At 33.0% G+C, this 26869-nt stretch overlaps 2 protein-coding genes across 6 annotated transcripts; both read left to right on the top strand.

The window, feature by feature from the left end:
- Window positions 1–10841: 10841 nt before the first annotated feature.
- LOC145600436 (uncharacterized) lies at window positions 10842–11375 on the top strand. The gene has a single exon (XM_081656332.1). The coding sequence runs from the start codon at window positions 10842–10844 to the stop codon at window positions 11373–11375; it is 534 nt and encodes a 177-aa protein (XP_081512458.1).
- A 2290-nt stretch (window positions 11376–13665) lies between these two features.
- Window positions 13666–23555, top strand: LOC145601030 (ubiquitin receptor RAD23d-like). Of its 5 annotated transcripts, none has more exons than XM_081656941.1 (16): window positions 13666–13855; window positions 15512–15673; window positions 16265–16321; window positions 17256–17329; window positions 17421–17471; window positions 17588–17765; window positions 19026–19079; window positions 20867–20940; window positions 21031–21078; window positions 21195–21375; window positions 21558–21671; window positions 21747–21815; window positions 21937–21984; window positions 22101–22210; window positions 22346–22424; window positions 23067–23555. In XM_081656941.1, exons 1-16 carry the CDS (start codon window positions 13790–13792, stop codon window positions 23175–23177), a joined length of 1476 nt encoding a protein of 491 aa, XP_081513067.1. In that variant the 5' UTR covers window positions 13666–13789; the 3' UTR covers window positions 23178–23555. The 5 variants fall into 5 exon arrangements, with proteins under 5 accessions (XP_081513067.1, XP_081513066.1, XP_081513064.1 ...); XM_081656940.1 differs by having other exon boundaries at window positions 13667–13855; window positions 15548–15673; window positions 21519–21671; window positions 23067–23554; XM_081656938.1 differs by having other exon boundaries at window positions 13668–13855; window positions 21519–21671; window positions 23067–23551.
- Window positions 23556–26869: the final 3314 nt, after the last annotated feature.

The raw sequence follows: 26869 nt of genomic DNA, 5'->3' as shown, positions 1-26869 counted from the left end.
ACGAGTATTGCTTTGATCAACACATTTGTAGTTGTAGATGCCATGCCATAAATCATTGCTAAATTTATTTTCCACTTGTACTCTTTTTAGGTGGTTGTTTGGAAAATAACATGAAATTAGGCAGCTTCTTAGAGAATACCCAAAAATAATAAAAATATAAAAATTAACAACAATTGCATGGTCATATATTATATGATGAGGGACCATATCATGAGTTCCCATTCATGTGCATATTAATTTTCTCCCCTATGGGAATATTGAGAATCTTAAGTAGATCAGAAAATAGTTTGGCAGATGCTTTTGACTAACTTTTTTTTTGGTCTAGACATTATTAGGTTACTAGATGCTTTAATCAATTATATGGTGCTCTATGCATCTATTCTTTGTGACTCATTTTCTTTGTTTTGAGATATTATTCTTGTTTTATCGTTTGGATTCATCTATCACTTATATGAGTTTCACATAATTATTTATTCTTTAGTAAGGATGACAAACGAGCGGTCGAGTTAGATATATGCTAGAGTGGAAATAGGTATTCTTTTTGAAATTTATAGAGTATTTTTTGCTTTGTTATAAATTAAAAACGTGTAGTTCTATTCTTAGAAACTCTAATCTATACAAATATGTCTAATAATGATATAAAAATGCTTATTGTGGAGTTTGAATTCAAAACCAATAAGAAATGAGTTAAAAGTCTTACATTTCTCTACAACACCCGTTGCTCTAGCTTTAGATATTTTTAAACTTATTAATTCGTTTGAAAATCTAACTTGGATAGTTGGATTAAGGGTGTTTATTTTGTATTTCATTCAGTAGATCAACTTAAAAAAAAAAAAAAAAAAAAAAAAAAAACAGTAGATCAGATTTTCTAGTGTTACTAATTTTCATCATCTCGTTTATATTTTGGAGCCCAAATGATACAATATGATATTCAAAGTAACATCCCAACCGTCAAAGTAGCCTTAATGCTAAATTATAGAGAGAATATGATAAATAGAATAAACTCAATCACTTGATTCATAATGATGATGGCCATGGCCAATAAATAATACACCGTTTCCCTAACCCGATAGAATTAGGAAATAATAAAAGATATAAAAAAGATATTATGCTAAGCATAAAATATATACTAAGCATAAAAATATGGAAACTAAATATATCCAATTAATTTCCTAAAATATATCCTCCAATACCCCCCCTCAAGTTGGAGCATGGGGATTGTAAATGCCCAACTTGGAAAGAAGATGATCAAACTGAGACTTCCCAAGCGCCTTAGTAAAAATATCTGCAAGTTGCTCCTTAGTGGAAACATAGGAAGGAGCAATTAAGCCCTCTGTAATAGCATCACGAACAATGTGACAATCAATCTCAATGTGCTTTGTACGTTCATGAAAAACTGGATTTCGAGCTATATGTAAAGCAGATTGATTATCACAAAATAACTTGATCGCCTTAGGGTGTTGGACACCCAAACTCAAAAGCAAGGCCTTCAACCATTTCAACTCATGTGTGGTTGAAGCCATGCAACGATACTCAGCCTCGGAAGAAGAGAAAGAGACTGTGGGTTGCTTCTTGGTTTTCCACGAAATAGGAGATTTACCAAGAAAAACTAGCCAACCAGTCAACGAACGACGAGTAAGAGGACATGCCGCCCAATCTGAATCACACCAACCCTTCAAAGTCAGGGCACTATCTGCACTCAACAAAATACCCTGTCCCGGAGTACCCTTTAAATAACGAACCACCCTAAGAGCTGCTTCCCAATGCTCAATCCGAGGTTCGTGCATAAACTGTGAAAGAATATGAACCGAATATGCCAAATCTGGTCTAGTCACCGAGAGATAAATCAACCGCCCTACTAGTCTACGATAAGACTCAGGATCCTTAAGTAACTCACCACTAGCAAGACTTAGCTTGTGGTTCTGCTCCATCGGAAAACCACTTGGTTTCGCACCTAATAGCCCTGCTTCAGAAACAATATCCAAGGTGTATTTTCGTTGACACAAAAACAAACCTGATTTACTACGAGCAACTTCAATGCCCAAAAAATATTTCAAAGGACCAAGGTCCTTCATCTTAAAACAATCACCAAGATAAGCTTTGAACACATTTAATGCAGCGGAATCATTCCCAGAAATAATAAGATCATCAACATAAACTAAGACATTAATTTGAACATTGCCTTTAGTGTATGTGAAAAGAGAATAATCAGAGTAAGATTGAATAAAACCGTACCCTTTCAGAGCCGTAGTGAGCTTTGCAAACCAACATCTTGGAGCTTGTTTCAACCCATACAAAGACTTTCTCAAACGACACACCAAACTCGAATCCGAGCTCTCAAAATAAACCAGGAGGTAATTTCATGTACACCTCCTCTTCTAGATCACCATGTAGGAAATCATTATGAACATCCATCTGCTGAATCTTCCAGTTTTTTTGAAACTGCTATAGCAAGAAAAGCGCGAATAGTAGTCATTTTTGCAACCGGAGCAAAGGTCTCACCATAATCAATGCCTTCTCTTTGATGATTACCAAAAACAACCAAACGCGACTTGAGACGTTCAATATCACCATTAGACAAAAATTTCGTCTTATACACCCATTGACAACCTAGAGCTTTCTTGCCGGGAGGAAGATGCTCCAATGTCCAAGTCCCATTATCTTCCAATGCCCTTATTTCTTCTTTCATAGAATTTCGCCAACCTTCGGATTTCATCGCTTCTTTAAAGGATTTTGGATCCTTTCCCAAAACAACAGCTGCAAGAAATTTGCGATAATTCACAGAAAACATGTGAATAGAATGACTTGTTTATTATTCATCAATAGGTAGAGTATTTATACAAAACCTAAGAACATAAGATAGGAATTCCTAAAAGATATACTTAAATAATATCTTAACATATAATAAACCTAAATATATTATTCTCCTAATAAGATCAATACGGAAAATATATCACACATATCTCTAACACCCTCCCGCAATCGTAACGGCAGTAACACGAACGTTGCGATTGGAAATTCGTCAAATTGTCGAAGTCGAAATGCACACTCTTGTGATGTCGCCTTCATTTTTTTTTTCTTTTCTTCAATGATGAGAACGTTAATCTTTTTGAACTCATCTGTCATCAATCAAACAGGAACGTCATTCTTTTCGAACCTACAAATATAACAATTTTTGGTTTTTCCAGAGCAAAACCGAGCTCCAATCAAATATTGGTTTTTCAGAGTAAACCACACTCAAATTTCTTATTGGTCTTTCAGAGTAAACCACACTCAAATCTCTTATTGGTTTTTTTGAGTAAAACCAAACTCATATCCAAAGGAGTAAAATCATGCTCGAATAAACTCACAAAAAAGAAAAAAAAATTGCACAGCGGAATTTTTGGGTAAAATTTATGAATCCCGCCGGTGAGTTTAATTTTCTAACCCACCGGCAGGGGGGGAATTTTTGTGAAGTATCCCAAGATCTAACCTGCTCTTGATACCATGCTAAATTATAGAGAGAATATGATAAATAGAATAAACTCAATCACTTGATTCATAATGATGATGGCCATGGCCAATAAATAATACACCGTTTCCCTAACCCGATAGAATTAGGAAATAATAAAAGATATCAAAAAGATATTATGCTAAGCATAAAATATATACTAAGCATAAAAATATGGAAACTAAATATATCCAATTAATTTCCTAAAATATATCCTCCAATACTTAAACAACACAAAGTTAATACATTCACTCTTTTTATTATTATTATTTTAATTATTGTTATACTTCCAAAATTTAATATTCCACAATTTTTAATTATATTTATCTCCATCTTTTACTTCTTATTACTAGTGTACTAGAACTAGAGTACAACTTAAATTATTTTTCTCCTTTTATGATCTCACTTGTATATTCTTTTCTAATTCTATCCTTTCAAAGTTTCAAGTTTCATATCATTTAATTTTTAATATATACACTATTAAATTCATTTTTATTTTCTCACAAAAATTAATTTCCTTAAGCATCTCCGTAATACTAATATTTTGAATAATCTGTAAAGTTCTTTAAAACTCCAATAAAAAATTAAAAATAATAATCCCAACTTTCATCAATTTTGCTAAATAATCCAATCTTTGGATTATCACAACTTTGGGGGTTCTTCTTTCCATCAATCCCTAACCGATCAACAAAAGTATATGACCTACTATATCAGGTCACTTGACATGTGTCAAGTCCTGATTGGTCTAAAAATTAGGAAAAACAAAAACCAAAAAAAAAAACCCAGCCAACCTCCCCTCCCCCATTGTCCCACCCTAACCTCCACCACCACTGCCCAGTCCGCCGCCCCTCCCCTCGTCGAAATGCCGGCGGAAGGAGGGGAAATGGTTGGCGATGGTGGCAAGAGGATTTCTACGGGAAAACAGGCGCATTTGGGTGGTCGGACGGCGTCATGGGGTGGCTGGCCGGTTTTGTGACTGGTGGGTGGTGTTTTCTGATTTTTTTTTAACATTTTGGTTGTTTTTTTTTAATATTATTTTAACCACTTAATTTGTGACACGTGTCACTTTAATAAAAATTAAAATTAACCCATTCAACCGGTATTTGGGATTGTAGAAAAGGAAAACCCCCAAAGTTCGGATTATTCCAATATAATTTAAAGTTGGGATTATTCTACCAAAATTGATGAAAGTTGGGATTATTATTTCTAATTTTTCCAAAATAAAAACCACATAAGATGTTTTATAGTAACATCATAAGCATGAGACCTCCAAATGGTTTAAAAATAGTCTTGTTTTCTTGATAATATATTAAGAGCTACTCCAATGACAAGCTAATTTGACAATTAGCTTTATACCTACTTTGAACTCCAATGGCTAGCTATTATCTTACAATTTAAATGAATTTCATCTCCTTAATTAACTTTTTATATTTCATTTTATTGATTTTATTTCTCATTTTTGGGTAATTTTTTCTCCAAGATTAGCCGGGCTATTTGCATTTTCTAGCTCCAATGGTCAAGCTAGTAGCTAGGGATTATTTAATATTGCAAGCAAGAACCTACCTACAATCATTGGAGTTGCTCTTAAGATAATCACAAAAATATCAAACATTTATTACGGCTCTGATTTTTTTTTCATTAATTAATCACAAGGATACAAAACAACAATGATAAATGTATTAATTAATAATGATGGGAAAATAAAAATGAGAAACACATGAACATTGGAAGGAACAAGTCCACAACACGACGAGTACACTTTGAAGATATACGCATGCCGTCGCAATAAGGCCCACGACGGCAACGAGGGACATGACAAACGTTTTTTCCCACACGTTTAGCCGAAAATTAATTATGAATTAATAATTACTAAAACTTTCAAACACAAACAACGGATTAAAAGATGTTCAACAGTTTAAGTAAACAATTGATAGAAGCTTCCCTAACTAAAAAAATACCAAGTACGAATAAAAAATTAAGAAAAGCTACCTATTTAGAATTTGTATTTTAGTTGAATAATATCCCTAGAAAAAAAGGTCCAACGGTGGGCTAAATTAGATTTCATTCCATTGAATTTTCAAACTTTGACGCAAATTATGAAGGTTAAAAAAAATTGAAATTCCGCAACTCCCACAAAAATAGAGGAAAAGAAATTATTTTTTTTTATAATAAAAAATAGACAAGGAGAATACGTTCTATCGGACTAAAGTCTCACACATGTTATTTATATTGACTAAGAGCAAAACCCTTTGAATAGAGATGCTAAGAGAATCTCGACTACATAATTGCCTTGTTGTATGTCTTCGGTTGAAATTGATTTTGGAACCAAATTTATGATTGTGATATACGGATTACAATCTTGAGGATTAGACTAGTAGTGCTTGATTGACTAAATAAAATTCTTGATGTAATATGGAGTACTTTTTTATGTTAAAACTTTCCAATGGTATAGAATAATATTAAAAAAAAAATAAATAAAAAAATAAAAAAAAATTTAAAAAAATGTCACATAAATTCTTTCAATCAGGATATTCTAATACAAAGGTCGGTCTATCTCATGACTTCATGAGTCATATTCTTATTAAATAGGATTTGATTTAATTAAGGTCCTCCCATTTAGCCTAATTTTCTAAATAAATTGTCCAACGCTAAGTCGCCAAAGTTCTACATTAACTGATCAACTTAGGAAAAAAGAAGAAATTATTAAGTATATCTTAGCTTACGTTCTAGAAAAGCAAAATACCATCCTCAACTTCCACATGATCCAACTTATCTACTATACATTTGTGATTTGTCTACACTACCAACATATATAGATTTAACTACTTTATTTGGAGTTCAGCTTATGAAACGTAACTTGGTCTATTTTTGAATTTAGAATTACGTGAACGGTAGATTTGATCGTTACCCAAACAACCCCTTGGGAGTTGGGACATAGTAGTTTAATGACGCAAATTGTGTTGTACACAATGAAAGGTACTTCCAAGACAACGTGTGCATAACATGCGCTCAATGAATATTCGTTGATTATTGTATGGGAAAAAAGATAAGAGTATTAAACGATGAGTAATTTTAAACAAAGGAGAAGATATCTTGCCAAATATATTTTTGCACCGTTCAAACATTGCTCGGCTTAATAGACAAGATTCCTTAGAAGTGGAGGGAAAGAGAATCTTCACAACATCACCCTCAAGTGTATGTCCGATTGTCCTCATTGTGAATTGATTTGACATCCTCAATGTTATGAGATACAATTTTTATTGGCCACTAAACTAAGTATATTACTTTTTTTAAAAGGTAAGAAAAAGGGAAAACATTAGGAAATCCTCCTCACAAGGAGAATTCCTAATGCATTTGAGAAAAGAATGAGACTTAAACTAGAGTTATTACAAGGTATGATATCCATACTGTCACTAATTAAATGACCCACATTTGCTATCCAATCTGCTGCTCTATTCGCCTCTCGATAAATACGGTGAATGCTCCAACTATGAAACTGAGAAAGAAGAGCTCTAATATCGAAGATAATGTGCTCGATCTCTCATGAAATGGACCAAATACCTTGGATTGCGTTGATAACTAAAAGGTTGTCGCCCTCAATTTGAATATTGCGAATACCTTGTTGAAGAGCTATGAGAATGCCTTTGTGGAATGTCGTAGCTTCTGCAATGAAGACTTTAGAACTGCCAAAATATAAGGTGGTAGCCTTGATAAGTAGACTGTTGGTATCTTTGATGATGGCTTCTGCCGCCGCTGAGTTGTTGCAAATCGACTCGTCGAATGAAGTTGAGTTTATATAAATTTGAAGGAGGTGGTTTCCAAGAAACATATATTACTTGGTAGAGTATTAAAGACCAATTAATGAAAATCACTCTTGTATGGAGTAATCTTTATCTGATCTACCCATTATTTTAACAATTAATACATACTAATGGTAATATATATATAATAAGGCCTTGTTCTTTTGAGCTTCTGGGCAGAGCACAGCAGGAGTCAGCAGAACATAGCATATTTCAGCAGAGCAGAACATAGCCGAGCCGAGCAGAGCAGATTTTATTACTACTACTACTAAGCTACTACTACTACTAAGCAACTACTACTACTACTACTATTACAACATACTATTATTATTATCACTATTATTATTATCGCATTATTATTATAATCAATACATATTATTATTAAATATTAATTATTATTATTATTATTATTATAAGTATTATTATTATTAAATATTATTTATTATAATTATTATTAAAAAATAATTATTATTATTATCTTTAAATATTAGTTATTTTCTTTATTAATTTTTATTATTAAAAATCAATTATTATTATTATTATTATTATTATTATTATTATTATTATTATTATTACTACTACTACTACTATTACTATTATTATTATTATTATTTTAATTATTAAACATTAATAATTTATTATAAATATTAATTATTATAATAATTCAATATTAATTATTATTTTTAAGTAAAACAGAGTAGAGTAAAGCATAGCATAGCAGGGCATGACTCAGCAGAGCAAGAAGCTTTAAAGAACAAGGCCTAAGATTTTCAATCTATTATTTATGATTTTTTTTTTCTGTCATTTGATAATGGGTGTGAAGAAATATAATAAAAAACAAGTAATTAGTTGTTTTTTATTGATATATTAGTAAGATTTTATGATATATTTTGTGAAAGAACCATCTCAACCAAAAACTTTAACTAATTGTTGAGATCTAAATATATGTTATATACTCTATTACGCCCCCTCACGTGAGAGCCCGGGAATATTCCACTTGAAAGTGGGAGTGTAGGTGCAGTGGATAAGATTTGAACCCGAGACCTTTGTATCACGCTGACTCTAATTAATATCATGTTAAAGGATCATTTTACATAAAAGCTAAATAAAAATAGACTAAGGACCTGTTCACATTTGCTGAAATGAGCTGAACTGAACTGAACTGAACTGATTAGAGCTGAACTGAACTGAACTGAACTGAGCTGAAATGAATATTTTATGTGAGAGGGAAATTAAGAGCTGAACTGAACTGATTGGAACTGAACTGAACTGAACTGATTAGAACTGAACTGAACTGATTAGAGCTGAACTGAACTGAAATTAAGTAAATGTGAACAATCCCTAAATGTATTACTTCGAGTTTAACATAGACTAAAAGTTAAATAAAAATATAGCCTAGGTGGGTTTAAGAGGAAAAATTCCAATAAAAATTCACTTCAGTATATACTCCATGGTATATTTTCTTAATTACACTCATTCCAATTTCCAAAAAAAATATTAGAAATAAAAGTTTACATTAAGGCCTGTTCTTTTGAGCTTCTGAGTAGAGCAGGAGTTAGCAGAGTAGATTAGAGTACAACAGAGCAGAGCTTCCATACACTGTAGGGTAGCTTTTAGCATAGCATAATAGAGTAGAGCAGATTTCAGGAGAGCAGGGTAGGGCAGAGCAAAGCAGAACAACTCAAAAGAATAAGGCCTAAGTCAGTCATTTCTATAAAAAAAAAAAAAAAAAAGGGAGTTTTATAATAATTGTAGAGTTGAAAATATTTAAGGTGGTGTGACTGATTTATTTATATGGTTGCATGGTATTAATTACAAAGATTTTTGCATATTTTTAAGAGACATTAATTAGTTAGTTAAAAAGGTTGCAAGCTTAAAATGGTTGGAAAGCAAAGAGTAGCATAACATACTTTGGCTGGCTTGATGTTACTCTTATACGGATTAATTCTCAGTTGTCACTATTACATATAGTAGTCATGAGTCCATGAAAGTTTGGTTTTTAGGTTGGATTTAAGATCGAGACAAACTTAATCCAATTTAAAATAAAATTTGATTTTTGGAGTTTGAATCCAATTCCATGCAAATTTTCACCAAATTTAATTCAATTTAGAACTAGATACTCTAAATTTTATTCAAAAACCCAATTTAATAAATACGGCTCATTTTTTAGTATAATAGCATGTGAATCTTATTTTGAAATACTCCGTAATAAAAACCAAGTGGATGTTGGTGTAGTGGTGATTGAGACTACACTTGGTAGGGAGGACCTGTGTTCAATCCCCCGCAACAATAATTGGGTGTGGACTGGAACCTAACCACCCAGAATTGATCCCGAATCCGGATTAACCCAAAAGGTGAAGTGAGTAAAACACCAAAAAAAAAATATATACTCCGCAATAAATTAAATTAAAAAGGCACAAGCCTGACAAAGTCTTAAAACCCTCTATGATCCACCTGAATTTAGCTATCGCTAATTACTTTGTAACAAATAAATTGCAATTTTTTTTTAAAATAAGAGATTAAATGAGTGTGGATTTCACCTTGTAGTAAAAAATTTACAAAAATGATAAAGTCGTAAGCGATTTGGGACATCAAAAAGAAAAAAAATGTGATAATTAATTTGAGATAGAGGGAATGATTTACAATAGAATCTTATTAATTTGCCTCAAAATATATATACGTTTAAAATACTCGTACCAACTTTACTTAATTTTTCTCAATACATAATTAAAAAGATTGACATTCAAATTTTCAAAACCTTGCATTAGATCTACTGCAAATCATAAGAGTTGTCATCTTTTATAGTTTAGTTGAATTCAAAAATTACCAAATCCACATGCATACATACTAACGATATATCACTAAATCATCAATCTCATCAGAGTCATCACATTTCGTGAGAAGAGATTTCAAGAATGTGAATTCTTGGTTTGTGTATTACGTATAAGGGTATATATATACAACCCCTTGATTTGTGTATTACGTATAAGGGTATATATATACAACCTATAATCGGGCTAAAACATAAGCCCAATAGTAAGCTAAATACAATACATAAGCCTAGCTCAACAAGAGATAACTTGTGACCATTAACAAACATGTATCTTTCCTAACAATAGACGGGGTAAAACGTAAAACATGTTTTCCCCTAAATTTAGGAATCACATAGTAGTAGAAGATTATGATACGTCGGCAAACCCAAATATGAAAAAGATTGAATCTTTAAAAAGAACATGAACTAGTACGTGGACGATGAGACGAGTTTTCAACATTTTAAACGAATCTCATTAATAAAAAGAAAGACTTTTAACAAACAAATAAAATTATTTAAAAAAAAAAAAAAGAAAAATAAAAAATCAGCGTCTCGTGATGACCTGACGATTCGCGCCCACACGCAGCGACCCCATCCTTAGTTTCTCCACTTTCTCTCTCCTCACTATTTAAACCACTTTCTCTTCTTCCCATTTTCTTCACACTTTTCTACACATTATTTCATTAATTCTCTCTCTAAAAAAAACTCTACAATTTATTTGCAGTGATTTCTCTTATTTATGGAAGAATTCAAGCTGAGTCAGAAAAAGCGAGTCCGAGTCGAATCGGACCCACCCGAGTTCGACGCGAAGAGGGTTCGAGAGGATCTTCTGAGCATACTCGACGACTCGGACCACGTCCCCGAGCGTGAGTCTGACTCAGTGAGTCAGACTCACGATTTGGACTCGGTGATTCGGAGCTTCGAAGAGGAGATAACGGGTTCAGGATCTCGGTCTTCTCCGGTGAATATCGTCGATTTAACGTCGGATTCCGGGGAATATCCGTCGGAAATTGGAGAGTTTTGTGAAAACGACGTCGGATTGTTGAAGGAGAGTGAGAGTGTGACACGTGTTGGTGATGAAATTGGGGTTTCGTCGGAGGTGTCGGGGGTAGGTGAGTTTTGGGATTTTCCGAGTTATGACTCGTTTGGGCTTACGATTGGGTATGAGCAGGACCACAATGATTACGTGGCGTTAGATGGGATATTTGATCATTCTGATGTTAATTTCGGGTCGGATTTTTTATGGAGACCCGATACCCTACCCGCTATTTAAATATTCGGAGTTTTTTTTTTTTGGGAATTTTTTTTGAAAAATACCCATGAAAAAGAATAATTATAATTGAATGTACAAAATGTTGCTCCGTATATAGAGAACTCAGAACTGTAGAAGTAGGAGTGAAGTACTATGTAATTTCATTTAGTTTTAAATGAGAAAGTTAGGTTAGGGATGTTTGATTACATGATATCTTGGTACAACTTGATCTTTCAGAAATTTCAGCTGTTGTTTTAATGAATTACTAGTTCTATTACTTCTAAATAAGTATATAGTATATCATAATGTCAATATACCAAATTTTGACAAGTTTTTATAGTATGGATTAAAACTAATTTTACTGAATAGAGTAACATCTATTACTCACAATTCAATTTTAATTATACTTCATATATATTTATCTCAAATTAGATGACATTTTTGTATAACATTTGCCATTGCAAAAATTAATCGAAAATATTACGAGTATCTTTAATTATACTATTATAATAAATACTAAAATTTGATTTGTTTTTTAGGGATACTTAAAATTGAGTAACACATTGAAATGAATCTAATAAGATCTCACATAACTATATTTTTTCGTTTCTATAGATCACAAATGTTGGTCAAAACAAAATTATAAGTAATGTGTCTAAAGCCAAAACGTGTGATCTAATTTAAAACCAAAGCAACAAATTAAAACTATTAACATTGCACATAAGTTGAGGCATGATGTATGTCATTCATGGCATATATCATGCCTTTAGTTGATCGGGTGTCATTACATAATATTTTATATTAGAATTTCATGCCACTACATAAAAAAATATAGAGGCTCTTATCTCATTGTGTGCAATAACCACCTTATAGTTTAAAGTAAAGGAATGATGACATATTTTGTACCTAAATAAATAAGATAGTGATTTGTCTAACCTTTTAATGGAAATTGAAAATCTATAGGGGAATTAGTCTTTAAAATGGGCTAGAATGGAGTGGAAATCATCTATTCCAATGTTTGGTCGAACACTTAATGTCATGGAACCTTATAGGTTTATACTGTTAGTATCTAACTTGTTTTCACCCCTACAAGTCTATACTCATCTTGCCTCCTAAAATTATATGAGGTGTGTATGTTGTTTTGATTCTTTTGAGAGATCGAGCAGCACACAATCGTTTATTGGTTGCCAACTATTTCAACAACCAACCAATGCTCCAAGGAAGGTCAAGAATCGTGAATGTTATTTTAAAACTTATTGTTTATAAGATTAATGGAATTGACATGTTTTCAAAACTGAGTCAGGAACATGTAAATATGTAATGACATAAACAAAATACAACATTCTCCTTTTATAATTTCAATGATATTCTAAGGGTCTCTTCTTATTGACTGAAATGAGATGAGCTGAACTAAAGTGAACTTATTAGAGCTGAACTGAACTGAAATGAATATTTTATAAGATAAGGAAATTAGGAGCTGAACTGAACTGAACTTATTAGAGCTGAACTGAACTGAAATGAAAATAATCGTATGAGAACAGACCCTTATGATCAATCTCAACAAATTCAGTTTGATTTGAATGAAAATATATACAAAGGGGTAAAATATCACAGGTAAGACATGTCCAAAATAGGCAACATATGACAATGTCATAATTGCCCTAACAACTCTTAAACATAAATTGTTCACTAAATGACAGGAAATTGCTTGTAAATATGTTGAGCGGACCTTTGATGTGCTAATAGATTATCTATAATAAGAAAGCCTGCTATAGCATGGAATGTGCAATTGTTGTGGCATATCATGATAGCTTGCATTATCATGCACATCATAATCATGGAAGACGAGCATAATACTTATTTAATTATGTGAATTACAAAGATACAAGTGAGCATGCTTAGGAACAACTTGAAAATATAGTTGGCTCATGAACCTGAAATGCATACTGTAATCTTTTATTACACAATTGCACTCGTTCCTTGGATTTATCCACAACAAAGTGATATTGATGTTAATATCATCTTAAGTGCATTAGTTCTAGGCTAAAACCCAACTGATTAGGTGGATTGTTGATGTGAATCTATTGATCCTGAATTTCCTAGTACCGAGAGTAAAAGCTCTAACTAATTTAGGTATTTCTCACTCATCCTTCTCTCTGTTGACATTATTAGAGCCTGTTCTGATTCACTGAATTAAGTTGAACTGAACTATTTATGGAGAAGAAAATTAGGAAATGAAATAAAGCCGAAGAAAACACATCCTTTAGTCCAAAATTCATGAGTTGGACACCACAATTGAGTGAACTTTTGCCAAAAATTATTGCACTCACTCAGACTATTTCCCTCCACAGAATTATTGTACGGAATGCTTTCTTTTTCCCAGGAAAATTCCTGCATTTCAAAAGAGACTTTAGAGTGATAGTGAGAAACTGAGAATGAAGATTTTTGTCAAGAATTTGAAAGGAAATCATTTTCAACTTAAAGTCAAACTCCAAGACACGGTTCGTAATCCCATCTCAATCATTCTAATTTTATATTTCCAAATTTTCAACTTCATCTTCTTAGTTCTTTCTTATTCACGCAATCTGCTTTTTGTCATCTTAAATAATATAATCGTGTTCATTTCTGTGATGTTGATTGCAACTGCAACGTTTTTATAGAAATTTTGCAGTTATTTTGGTTCACATTGCTCTATTTTATTGTTTAATGGACTTGTTTGTACCTAAAACATTCTGGGTATTTTGTCACTGTTGTGGGAAATTTCGCAATTGCAATTCATTTTGGCCAGAATTATTGAGTCAGCCAAATACAATTTGAACAGAAATTGGGTATTGCAAAGTTAATTAAATTAGTAATTATGAAGTGGGGTTAAGTGGTAAATGGGAATTGATTATGTAATTTGTTGGAATTGTTGAATTTTGTTGAAGGTTATGTAGCATAGAGTCGTCTGGTATATTGGTAACTGCAAGCCAATAATAAAACTTACCTGATACAAGTATGTTGTATTCCTATTAGTTATGAACCATTTCTGCTGTGATTAATTATGCCAAATTGAGGAAATTGAAGGTGTTTGATTTCAAATCAATGAGGGGGCAGGGTGTTTCTCTATGGAAAGATACCAAGTTAGCCAAGTTCGTTGATTTGAAAGGATAATCATTGTTGTCACAATGGCGTTTCTTATCGTAATCGAATCATGTAGTATCCTTATAGGAACTTAGTTTGTTAGAATTTGTATAGAATGTCTAGAAGGTGTTATTGTGCAATGCATGACAAAATCTAAATCTGAATTCCTCTGTAATTTATCTTGGAATATGGTAATGTTGATGGTATTTGTTCAACTTCTGAATTAGTGATATTTAGGTGTGGTAATCATGAAGTGGAGGTTATTCTAAGTGAATTGGTTAATTGAAATGCCTTCATTGCTTGTGTTGTGGACTTATGGTCTTGCTGATTAGCAGATAATGGGTGACTGAAAACATTATCATTGTGTTGGCATGATGTAATTGAAAATCGTAGACCAAATTCACACACAAATATTTAAAGAAAACACATCAATGGGAAGAAAGATTGAAGCTTGACCGAAAATGATGATTCCACTATGTGTTAAGATAGAGATTTCAAAATAAAGACTAGTAGGAAATAAAGCTGAATGGTTGAATCTTGATTGATTGAAATAAACAAGGTTTCTTACAAAATAGTAAGTTTAGGGCCTGTTCTCTTCGGCTTAATTTCAGCTCCAATCAGTTCAGTTTCTAATTTCCTTCTCTCATAAACAATTCATTTCAGGTCTTTTCAGTTCAGCTCCAATCAGTTCAGTTCATTAAATCAGAACAAGCCCTTAGCCTACAACTCTCCAATAGTGACAAGTCACATGACTCTCAACTCTCCTAAAACATTCATTCCAAAATCTGCCTACTAATTCCTCCCCTCTTTCTCTAGCTAAAGGCTATTTACCTAATATAATAATAGTACTAGACTACCCATATTGCTGCTCCTTAGGTTAGTCTATTACATATTTACATGTAACTCTAATATGGATCAATATGAGTTTCGAGAATTGTCGTTTCAAGAATGAGTACATATACACTTGTTCTGCAATGCTAATATATCGCCATGAGTCTTAATGTCGGTGTTCGTTTGGTCATGAATCTTCTTAGGTAAGTGACGTCAAGAAAAACATTGAATCTATACAGGGAGCAAATGTCTTTCCTGCCTCTCAGCAGATGCTTATCTATCAAGGAAAAGTTCTTGCAGATGGAACTACACTGGAGGAAAACAAAATTGCAGAGAATAGTTTTATAGTTGTCATGCTGTCTAAGGTACATATCTTGATATAGCATTTGCTTTAGATAAAAAAATTTATGTGGTGACTGCTTAATCTGTTACCAGCAATCGGCAGCCTTGTTAACACATTTTTTTGTTCTGCTCTTGCTATAACTTGTAAGGATCATCATTAGTCTTAGGTATTGAATGCTCTGTACTTTCTTTGAACAGCTATACTTCAGACTTGGCAATACATCTGGTCAAGGAAAGTGCAGTCTTAAAATGAAATGGTTCATCAGATAGGAAGGGCCGTAAACTAATAGAACTTAACTAATAGTAAATTTTTTTTGTTAGATATTATTTTTCAAAATAAGGAGAAGCAAATTTTATATTCAGAAGTATTAGACCAAATTATACTATGATCACGGAAGGATCTTTCAACCTTTTAATTCATAGATCAAAGAAGCTTTGAAGGGGTAAAGTTAAGTCACTTAAGTGTAATAAGGTACTGTTGCAGAAGTATTTTAAACTAAAGACGTAATAGTAATGCCAGAATGAACTCATTAATTGCAATTCTAGCTAGTATTTTCCTGTTGAATCTCTTTGATTTCTATTTTCATTAACACTGAATGATTGTGGATTGCCAGAGTAAGAGTTGGTCTGGGGAAAATTCAGTGGCAGCAGCAGTTATGCCTACATCTAAGGTAAGAACAGCTTTAGGGTGTTGTTCATTCAATATGTTCCTTGAAATTCTCTTCAAGAGATTATTTTAATTTGAAAAGAAACAACAATTATCCGGTGTGGAGATGGGATTTAGAGAGGTCCTAATATATGCAACCATTATTGAGGTTTTAAAATTGTTATAAAGTTTATTTATTTATTTATTTATTTCTTTTCTTCCTAACTAAATACCATGGCTGTTTTTAAAATACCTGCAGATTTCTCCCTTTCAAAAAAATAAAAAAAAACCTGCAGATTTCTTTTTTCCTTGAAAATGCTACAACGAAAAAAAATTAGGCTATCCTAAGATATTGGGTTTTCATAGGATCAAAGTGGGTTAGTTGAAGTGGAGAGTGCTCCCGACAGCCTCATAGATTGAAGGGTAAATTCTATTTAATGGAAATAAGGTCTGCTTTGTTATATGGTACAAAATGTTGAGCTGTGAAATCTATATTTGGATTGAGCTACTTTGAAAACATCTTTTATTTTGTATCTATTGCTGCAAAGTGCTAGGATTTAAGATTTTAGTGTTTGAATAGTCATTGGTTGATGGCATAATGTATCATTGACATGATTCAGCACAACCTTTAGCTGAGGGCTATGAAGTGTTAAACTCTCAACATTTTACACGTTGTGTAGTTGAAAAGTTTTACTCCTTTTGTTTCTTAGGTGCACGACAATAATACTAGTGCTAAATGCATACAGAACTACATAAGCCCTCTGTTGCTCTGTATGTGATATACTCTATACTAAATACCTGATTCTTTGTATTATGGTTGTCAACCTTGTTAAATGTCCATTGATTTTCTTAATCATGTCGTTTTATTTTGTTGACTGAATTTATGATTTGATAATCTTTTTCTAGCGCATAACTTGAAAGCAAATCTCTTATTTATGATCCTTATTCTTTACCTTTAGGCTCCTGCAACACCCAAGTCTCCCTCTATTGAGGCATCTACTACACCTCCAACTACTGTGCCCAATGAAGCTCTGTGAGTTTTGCATTTTTATGATGTTTAGTTCTTTAGGTAGTTTTGGCAGGAATTCTGTTTTCTAATGGTACAACATCTGCTTATTTTACAGCCCTGCATCTGTGCCTACATCAGTGCCAACTCCCATTATTTCATCTTCTGTGTGAGTGTCTAGTCTCATTTAAATTGCTATATTTAAAAAAGATTCTGTTGACTCCTATTAGTTTAGATTCAAATTTTCTAGTCTTGGGTTCTTTCTGAAACTTTATGTTGATGCAGGTTAGAATCTGATGTTGGTGGACAGGCAGCTGTAAGTCTTGATGCTGGAAATGACATTGAGAATGCAATCCAGCGTGTAATTGATATCGGTGGAGGAATTTGGGATAGAGATGCAGTTGTACGCGCACTACGTGTCTCATCTAATAACCCAGAGAGAGCTGCTGAATACCTAAAAGCCGTGAGTTAAAATCCCTTCATCTTTTGCTTAGTTGTGTAGTTGCAGTTAAAGGATTTGTTTCGCCTTGAGAATTACCAGCGAATGTTTTCTGCTGGCTGCAGTCTACTACTTTTTTCATCACTTGGTTCAAGTTATGATATTGTTAGTATACTTAATGTTATACTGTATTCTTGAGCAAGCTGAAATGCCTGGGCTTACAAAATCTTCATCTGGGTCTTCTTTGCTCTAGATCTTAAGCTCAACTGTGATGGATGTTGAGCTGAAGGCTTAGAGCAATGTGGCATGATATCAGAGTGAAACTTATTTTGGAAATACTATTTTGCCCTTAGTTTTTGTGCATATCCAGAATTCACGCTTTCCCCCCCTTTTGTGGTACCACTACATTGACTGTAATGTATTTTCCATTCCTTACCTAATTTTTGAATTGACATAAATATTAACAGGCATTGAATTCTGAAAAAAGTCTAAGAAACGTTCCCCTCTTAGGCTTTGTTTGGTTCAATATTAGTAAAGGGAAAGGAAGGGAAGGGAAAATAAAGGAAGAGAAGGGAAAGGAAAGAAAATATATCATCTAATATTTGGTTTGATATTAGTAAAGGAAGGGAATTGAGAGGAATCTATCGTTTGGTATGACATTAGGGAAGGAAGGAAAGGGAAGGGAAAACTAATTTTAATCTTAATAGATTTAATTAAAGGAAAAGGAAGATTTTATGAAGGGAGTTTTCTTTCCATTTCCCTTCATTTCCTATCAAATTCCATTTAATTTTTAGGACCAAACATATAAGAATCCATAATTTTCCTTTCTTTTCTTTACCTTTCTTTTTAGACTATAAAATGTCTGTGAGTGTCATGGAGGGTAGCTCCATGATATTACGACAAGTCGACAAGTCCTAGGGAGTAGGGATAAGTGTGTAAAGCACTAGACAAGAGAGAAAACCCTATCTTTCAGGAGATATACCTGAAAGCAAGGAAGTACATCACGGGTGTGGGCAGGGCTTGGGGACTCAGTAAAATTTCCAATATTATAAAAGCATAAAGTAATTTGAAAAGAATGAAATGGGCAGATATTTGAATACTCTGTATCTTTCAACTTGTTTTATTCATATTTTAGGGTTTGTGAAGTTAAAGATTTTTTGACAAATATAGCTATATAAAAGGGGATTTCCATTAACTAGTGATATGTGCATGTTAAGTTTGCATTTTCATAGTCTGTATTTGATATGCATTTTTCATTGATACTGATTGAATGAGTATTTTCAGAGTAAGAGTTTGGCTGGGGATAGCTCAGTGGCAGCAGCAGCTATGTCAGCTGAGGTAAGAACAGCTTTACAAGGTGCATGACGTATGTTTCAAATTTTTGTAACGTGTTACAATTGATGGTGGAAGGGGGTTGTCTCACCAGCAGCGGGCACTGGTTTATGTACAGTTCAATTGCAGCAACAAGTATAACCCATTTTGTGAGAAGGGTTTTAGAGAGGTTTATAATTATAGAATCATACCCTTGTATTGATAAAAACTGTTAATATTAGTCCTTAATTACCAAAAAATATATAAAATGGTTAAAAGGTGTTGGAATTTAGAAAGGCTGTTTTTCAAGGACTACTCAAAGTTCTTTGATTTTTCAATTTTCTATTTATTTTCTTGTCTATCTTCTAGGGATGCACAATAATAAGAGAGATAAAATAAAATAAAAAAGTAAAACCTTCTCATTCTGATAGAGTATAAAACATATTCCTTGGCCTCAACCATAAGCTTAAGCTTTTGGTTGAGTTGGTCCTCTAACACATTCTGTAAAGAGATTGGGAATTCATAAATGCATGCACGTACTTCGTTTTGGTTCTACTCTACTTGTAACCTTGACTCTTAAGGTTTCTCTCCAAAGATGTAACTTTGCATTCATGCATTTTACAGCCCCATCCACCAAAACTATGTTACTCATATACCATGCACCATGGCACTTCCTCTTGACTGTTCAAGTAAGATAATCTCTAGAATTTTCTGCTTAAAAACCTAAAGCTCCTCTAAGTCTTTGATTTTAATCTCAAAGCCACCTTCACAACTAACCAACCAATTAAGTATTAAATATTTCTTACCATTAATATAATTTACTACAATTATTGGATCGATCCTTATCTAATTCAACTTATTTAAAATACTTCATTGATTGAACTTAACATTATCATGCTATAAATATCTTCTATTGGCATTTAAACCCCTGTCAATCATATATCCATCTTAATGGCCCGGATATGAACATATCTCTAAAAACAAAGCCACAAAGGTCAATTCTTGCTTTGATTGTATCTGTTTTGTTGCTGTTGTTGACTTGTTGTTTTTAAATAAGGGTTCTTAGTTAGTTACTAGAAACTTTATGATGAAGGGTGACCTATAGAACACTTAATATAATTTTTAGAGGTGGTTTATATTAATTTTTATTTGGTAAGGGGTGCTTATGCGAATAGACCTCTCGTTTAGGGTTGGATTTTGATTTAAAATCCTAATCTATAACTGTGGCTGAGGAGGAGACTTGAGGCAGATACTTGAAGTCCTATTTCAATGAAGAATAGCTCCATATCTCCTCTTGGATTTACTTCAATTAGGTCTAGCACAATTTGGGTTTCTTAATCCTTAGTAGATTTTGAAATTAGCTACAAAGAAGTGGAAAGTTCTAATTTTGTATCTTTGGCTACAAATCTCCTGGTCTTTAAGATTTTGGCGTTTTAGTAGTCATTGGTTAATGTTTTGGGTTAATGCATGAATGATTGGTTATGGAATCAGATTTTAGTAGTCAGCACAACATACTTCTGAAGGTTATGAAGTCTCAGCTTTTACCTTATTTTGGTTGTATAAGCTGTCGTTGTCTCCAAGGTGCCATACAATCCTACCAATTTATATGCAAATCAAGGATCTGTTTGTATGCTACATATTTGGTACTTGATGCTTTTTATCTTGGTTTCCAGTCTTGTCTATATTTCCTTGATATTGTCATTTCGTATGTTGTCAATTGTAGAAATTACTGTATTTTTTTGAAATTGTGATTATTTTCCAGCTAATATTTTGAAAGCAATAGTCCGATTACAACTGATTTGTTCATCTTTAAGGCTCCTGCAAGTCCTGAGTCTCCTCCTGTTGAGGCATCTACTAAACGTCCAATCACTGCAACTGATGCATCTCTGTGAGTTCTGCTAATCTATGCTGTTTTGTTTTCAAGCTATTCTGGCTGGAAGTTTGTATTTTTATGGTGTAATATATGTACATTTGGCAGCCCTGCACCTATGCCTACTTCAGTTCCAGCTCCTATTTCATCTTCTGTGTGAGTGTGTACTTTGTTTTCAATTGCCAAACTCAATAGAATATATATGTTGACTCCTATCAGTTTAAATTCAACTATTGTTAGGCTTGGATTCTTTCTGAAATGTAATTATAAAGCAGGCCAGAATCTGATGTTGGTGGTCAGGCAGCTTCGAATCTTATTGTTGGAAATGAACATGAGAATACAATCCAGCACATACTTGATATGGGTGGAGGAATATGGGACAGAGACACTGTTGTACATGCCCTTCGTGCTGCATCTAATAATCCTGAGATAGCGGTTGAATATCTTTATTCTGTGAGTTACGATCCACACTTCTTTCACTCAGTTGTGTAGTTGTTAGCAATTTTTAAAAGGCATACACAATGAACTATTCGCTTGTTGGAGTAGATCTGTCAGTGATTATTTCTTATGAAATGCTGAGATTCTTAATGCTATAGGGTATTCCTGAGAAATCTGAAAAGCCGTCTCTTGTTCAGTCAATTGGGACTCGGCAGCGTACAAGTACTTCTTCTGTTTCTCAACAACCCAGACGACCAGCATCAGTGCTATCTGGTGGACCTAATGCAGGTCCTATAAATACCTTTCCTCAGGTATGCAATGGGCGATGACTATTGCTGCAGTACTTTGGAGAAATTGTCTTGGTCTAAATTTGTATTTGGAAGCAGGGCCTTCCTAGAGTGGGTTCCAGTGCTGCTCCCTCTGGTGCCCTGGATTTTCTGCGTAACAGTGAACAAGTATGTTGTCTACTTGTCCAAATTTGATAAAACTCAATCACCTTTACACTAGTTGAGTAGATTAGAGCTCTGAGAAAGGGAGTGTTGGACAGCTTACTCTAATTGAAATTTTTCTCTGCAGTTTCAAGCCTTGCGAGCCATGGTGCAAGCTAATCCACAGGTTTTGCAGGTATTTTGTTCCCCATGATTTGAGCTTGTTAAGATCTTGTTTATCTGTCATGCACTATTCATCAATCTCTTTGGCAGTTTGCCGTTGTTTGCTCTCATTTTCTTTCTTCATGACAGCCCATGCTTCAAGAGTTTGGTAAACATAATCCAAACGTGATGAAACTTATTCAAGAGCATGAGCCTGAATTCCACCGATTGTTAAATGAGCCTATTGAAGTCGACAAAGGGTAAAGATTTTGAGTCTGTAATTATATATCTGAATATTCGAGCAGTCAGCATACATATGTTTTTAGCCATCATGCAATAGCTATCCACCTCTCCCTGACCAATTAATTACCTTGTTGCATATTGACCCCATTTAGGAATATACTTGAGCAATTTGCCACTGCAATGCCTCAGGCTGTGCAAGTTACTGCTGGGGAGCATGCAGCCATACAACGGGTAAGTCCTCAATGGCTTTCTGATTTTCCTCCAAGGTTTAAATTATTATGGACTGAATGATATACTATCCGCTTGCTCATTATGTCATGCAATCTTTGTTATGTAAGGATATTGGATCCTTAAATGGCAAATTAATATATTTGGTAGGTTATGAATTTGCTTACACCAGCAGGCAACTATCCAGGCTCCTCTGTTTGAAACTATTGTTTAAAAATCTTATTATCTGCCTTTTCTGATTATACTCACTGTACCAATAAATCCCAGTCATTTGTATTTCAGGTAATAAGGATAAATTAAATTAAATGTTTTTTTAACTCCATTGAAGGGTTTTCATTTTTCTTGCCTTTTTATTTTAGTTTGTGGTCGGAAAAGTGTGGTTTAACATGTTAACTGTTCAGCAGACATGGTTCAGGACAATCCTGCTCTATTCAGATGAAATATACTTATATGTGATTTTTTTGATCTTTTGAAATTTGCAAACTCACCTGAAATTAGTAACAACGTGAAGTAAAAACTCTACATCAGTACATCATATTGCACTTCATTGCTTACTTAAGTTGTGTGGTAGTTGGGAAAGACCATTGTGGGAAGTTTTAGCAAATAACAATTTTGAGTTCTGTTGTCATTCCCTACTGTGTGCAGCTTGAAGCTATGGGTTTCGATCAGTCAACTGTATTAGAGGCGTATTTTGCTTGCAACAAAAATGAAGAGCTCACAGCTAACTACCTTCTAGATCATATGCATGACTTTTGAGGATTAAGTTGTGGGAACTAATGGTGGTGCTTCCTTAGCCCTTGTTCATCAAGAAGTTCAGCTGGCTGCTTGCATTTCCTTACTGTAACGCCATTCAGGCTTCCCATTTGATGACCACTGTATGTATAAATGTATAATTTCCTGTATGTTTGCTGTTGATAAACATATTTTACTAATTTTAGTCCCTGTAATTTTTTTTTTCTACGGTGCACAAATATTACTAATAACTAATAAGGCACCTAAATTATTGCAAATACACAAGCTTGTGGAAATAATGGAGAATTCACCTTGTAATTTTAACTGAACTGAGATTTGCTCTAGTTTCACCATACACTAGTGTTTGGGAATGGGGGATTCTCTTACATTCCCCCTTACTCAACAATTTGACTGTACATTTTATATAAAATAAAAATAAGTGTCCAGATTAATATAAAATATAAATCGTATAGCTTTGTGAATTTTTATGTACTCATATGTCGTGTTTGATCACCCCTACTACAATTTAGTTCAATCGTGTAAAACTCGAATAACAAGCACTTGTATCAGTGTGATTTTCAAAATTTCTGTTAATCTAATGACTTTTTTGGTGTGGCTATTTTTCATGTTCATTAAAAATGTCAGTAACTCCGTATGTCACCCCATTCTCCCACTTCGATAGGGTACACAGTATACTAGTTTGTTGATACATCTCTATGATAATATCACGCATTATAGTTGAAAGATACAATGGTCCAATAATATAAATCCTCAAATCGACAGCAATCTTATGAAAGCAAAGTACAGTATGAAATTTGAGTAAAAATTTTGTTGTTTATTATTTTAGGTTAGCATGTTTTCCAACCTCACAGGAGCAGTATATGGTCCATGTTTATGGTACTGTAAAAGGGGTCCATGCACACCACTTTTCGGCCTTGAAAGAGAGAGAGAATAAGAGGGATATCCGCGCATGAACATCACCACTAATTGCTAGGAGAAAGCCCTCCAGTCCTCCACTACCCACATAAAGTACAAACTAAACTCATGACATGACACATATACTTGTGTAAGGGATAGAATGAACAGTCTTGGCGGTTTTTCTGAGTGCTTGTTTGGTTGGCAATACGAAAAATGGATCATTTTGGATAAGTTGAGTTTAGATATGTTTAATCGAAATGAACGTGTGGTAATTAGTAGTTTTGATTGGTAAAAGCAAATAGAAATTGAAGTTTCTTACTTCTTTCTCGATTTTTTTTTTTTTAATAAAGATTGATTCATGAATATATAGTCATACATAGATATTTACAAAGAGATTTATATCTAATAAATAAATGACAACTGAATTAATAAAAACATCGTTTCAGCAAAATTGCGATTATTATTACAAATCGTACATTCTTCGTCTCCTCTTTTACATCACTATGATTTACAAGTTTCTTTAACGAGGGAATCTATCGATCTTAACCTTAAAAAAAAAACCGTCTAATTATAATCGAAAGATTAACTTTTATTTCAATCCCGCACAAATCTTTACCCATAAAACTCTACACAATCAATCAAATAAAAAAACAAATCCTCCCTAAAAAAAGAGAAGTAAAATGTTGTCTCTCGAAAGATAAAAATCCTCTTAAGAAGAAGAAATCCCACTTCTTTCAAGTAAGAAATGTTCAAGACTTATTATTATAAATTTTAAACAAATAAAAATAAAGAAAAAAGGCACATAAAAAACAAAGAAGGTGAAAGCCCCTCCTCCAAAATTCAACAATCGAGGCTAGAGTTTTAGTCTTTAACAGAGAGGAGAGAGGAGATAAGTGACCATTTGAATGTTGTTAGGATCTTCTAATCAAGGCCCTTTAGATAAATGGAAAATTCTCATGGGAGATTAAACTTCACATATATATGTTGGGTGCGTCTGTTCATCACTGTAATTTCACTAACCTAATACCTAAAATTCCAAAAAAAAATTGAGTATTCAATAATTTATTCATTTATACTTCCTCAATTTTTTAATATTGCACCACTTCCCTTTCAAAGAGGTTTCACAAATTTTACACTATATCCATTTTATTTTGATGGTCAATAATAATGATTGGAAAAAAAAATACATTTTAAATAGTATGAGTAATAAAGTAAGTGTGTGTTCTATTCACCTGATTTTTACTTATCTGAAATTAATTAACTTATGTGAAACTAAGTGACGTATCCGAACTTATTTTAATTTATCTGAATTGATCTAAACTTATTAAAACTTATTTTGGTTGTAATTTGGAGTTGGCCTTAGTTTTTTTATCTAACTGATTTGAACTTATGTTTTCTAAACTAAACTATCTTAATTTATCTTAACTTATCTGTTAGAGTAAATTATTAATGCTACGGAACGATAAAAGAAATTTCAAACTATATCATACAACTATACAAGCATTATACAAATAAGAGAGAGGAATAGACCAGTAAAAATGATTTTTTTTTTTAATTTTTTTAATTCTTTTTATAAACATATGAACTGAAGAAGATGAGAAAGGTTCTAAATCCAATATATATGGAGAAGATGAGAAAGGGGCTGGAAAAGAGGGACTTGACTGAAGATGAATAATTGAGAATCGCTGAATTTCCCAATCACATTACTTTGCAACTAATACAGAGGATGGGTTATAAAGAGGGAAAAGGGCTTGGAAAGAGTGAAAATGGGATATTGAACCCCATTGAAGTGGTGGAAAGGTAAAGACTTTTGGGTATATGTGCTGAAAAGAGCTTGAATATAAGAGAGCAGGCAGATTTCATAAACTTCTTGGAACTAATAGTAAGCTTGATATTGAAAAGAAATCAGAAAGTTTCTTAGGAATAAATTTGGTTCTGAAATGGAAAATAAGTTGTTAAATGGATGAAATTCCCTTTCAAAAAAAAAAAAGGAACTAACAGAAGACAATTTTCAAACTATAATGCTGAAGATAGCCGATATTGCAGTAGCCGTACTTTCCAACTTCAGTACAGCAACAAATAACGCAGAAGACAGTTATAAATGGGTTGGAGCAAATACATTTGTTCAAACAACAAATAAAAAAAACATGTGTGAATTTAACACCAAATATTCAACGTTTCATCCACAAAATTTGATGATTATAAAATTATACGATATCTATCTTCATTTTATATTTAATTAATAATTTAATTACCTCGTGCACCGCATTACCTCCTTTGTTTTCATTTTTTTAACACTTCTCATTGTACGCTTGCCAACACATTATTTCAATTATTAATATCATATGTAAAAATTATATTAATAGTAATAAAGTAATGCAATTTGACAAGATTATTGTTAAGGTTGGTGAGTGTATAGCGGAAGCAAATTAAAGTTTTAGAGAGTGAGTAGTAGTAATAGGAAGTTAAATAATGGCAAGACAAATAGTAAAGGCCGGAAACCCACAATATTTAACGTGGGAAAAATTTAAAGATCCATAAACAACGATGAAAATAGAAGAATACAAGAATCGTGGGTGAAGTATACAAGCAAACTATAATTAACGAAACTCACAAAGAAGTAGTACGTACAAAAATAAGAATAATGGATTCGCAAAGAGAGGGTGGATGAATACAAGGAGGGTAGGAAGGCTTGTTATTGATTGAATGTCCATAACTTATATTTATAGTTGAACATGAAGCTTATTGGAAGAAACGATTGGAAGATTTTGAACTTCCTTCATCATTCTTGTAAGCAT

This window comes from Chenopodium album, chromosome 21, assembly GCF_948465745.1.
Source record: "Chenopodium album chromosome 21, dcCheAlbu1.1, whole genome shotgun sequence".
NCBI lineage: Eukaryota > Viridiplantae > Streptophyta > Magnoliopsida > Caryophyllales > Amaranthaceae > Chenopodium > Chenopodium album.
The sequence above is the reverse complement of the archived record's forward strand: the minus strand, read 5'-3'. Positions and strand labels throughout refer to the sequence as shown.